Source organism: Calidris pugnax, unplaced genomic scaffold (genome assembly GCF_001431845.1).
Source record: "Calidris pugnax isolate Ruff unplaced genomic scaffold, ASM143184v1 scaffold307, whole genome shotgun sequence".
Taxonomy (NCBI): domain Eukaryota; kingdom Metazoa; phylum Chordata; class Aves; order Charadriiformes; family Scolopacidae; genus Calidris; species Calidris pugnax.
Window position 1 is genome coordinate 180,703 of NW_015091040.1, and position 6,669 is coordinate 187,371.

At 62.2% G+C, this 6,669-nt stretch overlaps 1 protein-coding gene across 3 annotated transcripts in view; it reads left to right on the top strand.

Moving 5' to 3' along the window:
- Positions 1-6,669, top strand: part of MROH1 (maestro heat-like repeat family member 1) — a 51,072-nt gene that overhangs the window by 43,163 nt on the left and 1,240 nt on the right. For all 3 annotated transcript variants that reach the window (XM_014956146.1, XM_014956148.1, XM_014956147.1), the window contains 6 exons: positions 2,108-2,254; positions 3,018-3,206; positions 3,830-3,982; positions 4,077-4,211; positions 4,942-5,044; positions 5,680-5,745. In XM_014956146.1, the coding sequence (XP_014811632.1) occupies positions 2,108-2,254; positions 3,018-3,206; positions 3,830-3,982; positions 4,077-4,211; positions 4,942-5,044; positions 5,680-5,745 (793 nt within the window). The remainder of the gene's footprint in view (positions 1-2,107; positions 2,255-3,017; positions 3,207-3,829; positions 3,983-4,076; positions 4,212-4,941; positions 5,045-5,679; positions 5,746-6,669) is intronic.

Consider the following 6,669-nt stretch of genomic DNA (forward strand, 5'->3'; position numbering starts at 1 on the left):
CTCTTGGAGCCCGTCCCAGAAATCTGCTTTAGTTTTGGGAGCGTGGTTGGCTCCTCTGCAAGCCTTCAAGGGTTTAAAATAGCAGCTTTCGCCTCGCCGCGGAGCTGGAGGGGAAGGAAGCAAATGCCTGTGTTGTTCCCCCCCCCCTCCACACACCCCCCCTCTTCCAAACTGATGAGGTGAGAGCTCAGTCCCTTCTCTCTCGCCCCTCTGTCATCTCGGGGTGTCCAGCATCTCCTCTGACCTCCCCAGGAGGATGGGGGGGGCTCCATGCCATCTCCTGGCCCCCAAAGGCAACCCTGGGGGGCTGTCAGTGCCCGCACATGGCTACCGACAGCCCAAGGTCTGTGCCTGCGGGTGGATCAGGCTCTGGGGTGCTGGGTCTCATGTTGTGGGGTCTCCTCTCGGCCTTGGGGGTCCCCTCTCAGCCCCAGGGTCCCCTCTTAGCCCCGGGCTCCCTTCTCAGCAATGAGGTCCCCTCTCATCCCTGGGGTCCCCTCTCAGACCCGGGGTCCCCTCTCATCCTTGAGGTCCTTTCTTAGCCCTGAGGTCCCCTCTCAGCCCCGGGGTCCCCTCTCATCCTTGGGGTCCCCCCTCAGCCCCAAGGTCCTCTCTCAGCCCCAGGGTCCCTTCTCATCTTCTCATCCTCAGGGACCCCCTCAGTGCTGGGGTCTTTCTCAGCCCTGGGGTCCCCTCTCAGCACCAGGGTCCCCTCTCAGCCCCGGGGTCCCTCTCTGCAGGTGACAGTGGGTGCACACAGTCCCCCACCATGGCTGGAGCCAGGGGACAGACAGCAGCACCCCCGAGAGATGCTCAACCCCGGAGCACCCATTCACCCAGAAATACCCCTTCCGTGCTGGGCTCCTGCCCACCCCCCAGCACTTAAATCTCCTTTCCATAAAGCAGAGCCTGATCCCTGCAGGGGGGAGCCAGCAGCGCTGCTTGGAGCGTGTCCCGCTCCTGTACGTGGCTCTCCCCACGCCCCGGGGGCTCGGGTGGGAGGGTCAGCAGGAGAGCAGCCCCCCCGCACCGCCGCTCTCCAGCCAGGGCTCCTCCATCCCAGCTCCAGCAGCCAGGACCTGCTGCCAAGAGCTCCGGTGCTGCTGCTGCTGCTCAGCTCCCGGGGATGCTCCTGGGGACACAGGGGCTCTGGGTGCCATGGGGGGTCTGGGCACTGTGGGGTCTCTGGGTGCTGCAGCATCTCTTGGTGCCTTGGGGTCTCTGGGCACCATGGGGGCTCTTGGTGCTGCAGCATCTCTTGGTGCTGTGGGGTCTCTGGGTACCTCGGGGTCTCTGGGTGCCTGAGTGCCATGGGGGGTCTGGGCACCGTGGGGACTCTTGGTGCTGTAGCATCTCTTGGTGCCGTGGGGTCTCTGGGTACTGTGAGATCTCTGGGCACCATGGTTTCTCTGGGTACCACAGGGTCTCTGGGTGCTTCAGAGGCTCTGGGCACCGTGGGGACTCCAGGTACTGGGGGGCTCTTGATGCCATGGGGGCTCTGGGTGCTGCTCAGGATGCTCCTGGGGCTGTGGGGCCTCTGGGTGCTATGGGGGCTTTTGGTGCCATGGGGGGCTCTGGGTGCCACTCAGGATGCTCCCGGGGGCCGTGGGGTCTCCGGGTGCCGTGGGTGCCCCTGCACTGTTCTGGGAGAGCAGCTGGCAGTGCCACTGGCCACTTTGTACCCCAGGGGATGCCCCTCAGCCCTCCATCCCTGGAAATCCCCACCTCCTCACAGCCCCCCGCATCTCACCCCCCGGCCACCTCGGGGACAAGGATTTTGTGTAGGTTTCCTGGGTTTGTCCTGGCTGTCGGGGTTCTCCTGGGCTCCCCACTTCTTCCCAACTGGGGATTTTGGGTTTTCTTGATTTACGTGTTATAAATAATTGCAGGTTCCTCACATCCCAGTTCCTGCCCGGGGACGTAGGGGCTGAGGGCTCCCCAAGCCCCATCTCTGGATGGGGTGGGTATGGAGAGAGGGCCTGAGGGGAGGTGGGGGGCAAGATGAGTCTGCTCTTCGGGAAGAAGAGCATCCAAAACACATCCATTGTCTCCCTCGTGGTCCTTGGGGCCCCCGTCCTGTCGATGCTGAGGTTCTCTTCTGCTTTAGCTCCTCAACAGTAACGTGGTGAATGACCTGATCCTGCTGGAGACCATGATGGACAACATGACGGGGAGGCAGAAGGACTCCTGCATGTTGGTGCGGATGCTGGCGCTGCGGGGACTCGGCAACATCGCCTCTGGCTCGCCCGAAAAGGTGAGAGGGAGCCCCCACTGCTCTGCCCCAGAGTCCTGGCCGGGGCTGGAGGGGAGCAGGGAGCACGTAGGCACCTGGAGATGCTGCTTGTCCAAGGCAGGAGAGTCCACCACCTCCTCACCCTGGTGAGAGCACCTCCAAAAGGATGCTGGGAGGGCTGGAGCCCCTCTGCTGGGAGGGTTGGGGGGTTCAGCCTGGAGAAGAGAAGGCTCCGGGGAGACCTCGGAGCCCCTTCCAGTCCCTCAAGGGGCTCCAGGAAAGCTGGGGAGGGACTCTGGATCAGGGAGGGGAGCCCTAGGACGAGGGGGAAGGGTTTTAAGCTGAAAAAGGGGAGATTGAGGTGAGATCTTGGGAGGAAATTCTTTGGTGTGAGGGTGGTGAGAGCCTGGCCCAGGTTGGCCAGAGAAGCTGTGGCTGCCCCATCCCTGGAGGGGTTCAAGGGCAGGTTGGAGGGGGCTTGGAGCAACCTGGTCTGGTGGGAGGTGTGGGGAGTGGACTCGATGATCTTTAAGGCCCATTCCCACCCAAACCATTCCTGCTGGAGGAACCAGTGGCTCCTGGTACCACCTGCCATGACCAGCCTCTGCTGAGGACACTTTCCCCACAGCCGTCACCATTTTCCAGTCTCTTCCCACCTCTTTCTGGCTGGAAGCGTGGTGTGGGGCAGCAGCCTGCTTGTGGGGTGCCCCAGGGAGGTGTCCCTGCCAGCCCCACTGCCGGTGTCACCCCATGGGGACCACTTTTCTCCCCGCTTCCCTCACAGGTGAGGAAGCACGGGGCCAAGCTCCTGGCCTCCATGGTCAACGGCATGGATGACAAAGATGACCCCCAGAACCTGGTGGCCCTGGAGGCCATGTCCAGCCTCTCCAAGCTCCTGGATCACCTGGAGGAGAGGGACGTCCAGTCCATGCTCCTCCACATCGCCATCAGGATCCGGCCCTTCTTCGACAGCGTAAGGCTCTGCCCGAGCTCCTGCCTTCACTGGCTCGTTTGCTGAGCCAGAGCCTAATTAACGCAGGGGAGATGTGTGGGAGGAGCTGGAATCTGCTGGGATGCCACAGGGCACGTCCCTGGGTGCAGGGGTGGGGGCATGGACATCGGGGCAGCAGAAGGACACGGAGGTGCCCGTGGTGTTGTCCGCTTGGACCTCGACTCCTCCCGGGCAGCAGGAAGGTCTGGGCGCGGGGTCGAGTGGGGCTGGGTTATGGGGGTGCCCTGGGGCCTTTTTGAATGTCCCTTCCCACCCCAACCCTCCAGTGATTCCATGATTTGGTGGGAGTGAGTGGATTGACACCCCCAGCAGAGCCTGACCTCAGCCCATGGGTGGCTTTGTTATTTCCTGGTGAAGAGTCATCTAAAATGGTATTCAAAAGCATTAAAAAAAAAAAGAAAAAAAGAGGTGAGGTCCTGCAGCTGAGGCCTGGGAAGGTGCCAAGGGCTGGGGACACACAACAGCGTGTCCTTGCTGCTCCGATGACCCCCAGCCCTGCTGGGGTTGTGGGTGGTGGGACCACCCTTGCATCCCCCCGAGGTTGGGAGGTCCTGCTGAGCCCAGCTCGTCCCCTCTGCCCGCAGGAGCAGCCCGACCTCCGCCAGTCCTCCATCGTCCTCTTCGGCAACCTCACCAAGTTCAGCCAAGGCCACTGCGAGGTCTTCGTTGAGCAGATCCTCAACGGGCTGGTGACGCTGCTGCTGCACCTCCAGGACCCAAAGCCAGAGGTGGTCAAAGTGAGTTCCCCACTGGCCGTGGCAGGAACCGGGGTCCTCTCCCTCGACGTGGGGGTCCTGTGTGGTGCTGAGCTCTCTCCTCTCCCTGCCCCAGGCCTGCAAGTTCGCCCTGCGCATGTGTGGCCCCAACATGGGCTGCGAGGGGCTCTGCGACATGTTCCTCAACCACCTGCAGGAGGAGAGGAGCCTGCACTACGGGGAGTTCATGAACAACGTCTGCAAACACTTGGTGAGTGGCCACCGGAGCCGGTGGTGCCAGTGCCAGGGCTCATGTGGGGATGGTTGGTCCATAAGGTCTTCTGGGTCAAAGAATCACCAAACGGTTTGGGTGGGAAGGGACCTTAATGCCCCCCCAGTGCCACCCCCTGCCCTGGGCAGGGACACCTCCCACCAGCCCAGGTTGCTCCAAGCCCCCTCCAACCTGCCCTTGAACCCCTCCAGGGATGGGGCAGCCACAGCTTCTCTGGCCAACCTGGGCCAGGCTCTCACCACCCTCACACCAAAGAATTTCCTCCCCACATCTCACCTAAATCTCCCCTTTTTCAGCTTAAAACCCTTCCACCTCATCCTATGACTCCCCTCCCTGATCCAGAGTCCCTCCCCATCTCTCCTGGAGCCCCTTGAGGGACTGGAAGGGGCTCCAAGGTCTCCCTGGAGCCTTCTCTTCTCCAGGCTGAACCCCCCAACTCTCTCAGCCCCCCCTCCCAGCAGAGGGGCTCCAGCCCTCCCAGCATCTCCATGGCCTCCTCTGGCCCCTCTCCAACAGGTCCCTGTCCCTCCTGTGCTGAGGCCCCAGAGCCTGGACACAGGGTTGAGCCCCCCCCAGCCCAGTTGGGTTCCTGGGATGACCTCAGCTCCCGCCAGGGGCTCCAGGCTTCCAGGAGATGGTGCCAGTGCCTTGGACATCCCATCCCATCCCATCTCCTGCGTGACTTCCTCGGTGGCTCTCTCTCCCCCAGATGCAGTGCTACCCGGAGATGCTGAACCGCCTCATCTTAACCAACCTCTTCTACTTCAAGAGCAACTGGGTGGACATCCGAGCTGCTGCCCCCATGTTCATCGGTGAGTCCCTCCCCGCTCCTCTGGCTTCCCGTGGTGTCCTCTCCTCAGAAGGGTGTGTGGCCACATTGTCCTGGGAATGCTTTTGGTCCCTGCTGTGCTGGGAGGGCACTGGGATGGGCTGCTGGAAACACCAGATCTGGTGCCTCCACGTCGTGCAGAGCACCTGCCCACAACTTGCTGTGCCCACACCTGGGGACAGGCACATGTGCCATGTCCCCAGGTGGTGCCAGCACCCCAGGAACTTCTCTCCAGCCACTTGCCACTAGCACTGGTTGGATGCAGGTGCCACCTGGTCTAGTGGAAGATGTCCCTGATCATGGCAGGGGGTTGGACTGGATGATCTTCAAGGTCCCTTCCCACCCAAATCAGTCTATGATTCCATGCTTTAGGAGAAGTTCCTGGAGCTGCTGGTGGCAGAGATGCTGGTGGGCATCTCCCCAGGGCTCATGTGAGGGTGTTGGGTGTACGTCACCCACGGTGGTCCTTGCCTCAGGGGGTTTCTGTGGTGGCTTCGCACAAGGCATGGGGACAAGTGACCTGGAGCCTGGTGACACACCACCATCACCTGTCTCCTGGGATGCAGGGCTCCTCAGAGGGATCCAGACCAAGCCCTGACTTTGGAATTTCTTCCTCAGGCTTCCTCGTGCTGCACGTGGATGAAGAGCAGTGCCAGCAAGTGGACCTGGACCAGCTCATTTCGGGTGAGTGGGTGCTGCCACCGCCGGGGAGCGGGGACTGGGCCCTGCCCCGTGACACGGGGCTCCCCGGGGGATGCTGCACCCGGGGCTCCTCCCGGGCTCTCGGGGCAGCGCCGGGGACAACCCCCCGGGGGTGTCCAGGGGTGGCTTTGGGCCACCGGAGAGGGACGAGGCTGCAACCGGGAGGCTGCGCGGATGCGGCGAGATCTGGCACTGTCCCCCAGGGGATGGCAGGGGGGGAATCCTGGGGACACGGGGAATGTCCCCAACCCTCCTGGCCAGCCCGTGGCCAGAGCTGTGGCCAGAAGGAGCCCAGCACCTGCAGGAGCAGACACGGGGGGGGGATCGGGGCAGGAAAACCGAGGGGACGAGGGGACGGATGCTCTGATGGCATCTGGTGTGAGCTCACACGGAAGGGTGGTCACTCTGGCTGCCAGGGTGACCCCCCGAGCCCCCCACCCGGGCTGCAACCGTGACCCCCCCGTCGTGGGGGGGCTGCCGGGGCATTTGCAGTGGCTGAGGAGGGGGGACGCTTGGGGACTGGCTGGGTCGGCCGGTCACGCGTTAACCGTTGGAAGGCAGAGTTTGGGGCTCGTTACCAAGGGCTAATAAAAAAGTCGACTTGAAGCTGGTGGCATTTTGGAGCGGGGTTAAGTAATTTTCCTGGATTTCAGGGATTTTTTCCCTGTCACTAGTGACCTCATAGTATATAGTAATGCATGGAAACTTTCGGGTCGTTCCAAGGGAGCTTAAAAAACACTAAAAAAGGAAAAACTATCTTTCCGTTGGCTCCCCGAGCCCTTCCAGAAGAAAGAGGCCTGTCTGTTTGAAACAAGTGAAAGATAATCTGCCTGCGTGTGAGTAATGGCTGGAGCGAGCAGCCCGGGATTGGGTTGCGCGAGCTTCCCGTGTTGAGTGGCTCGGGGG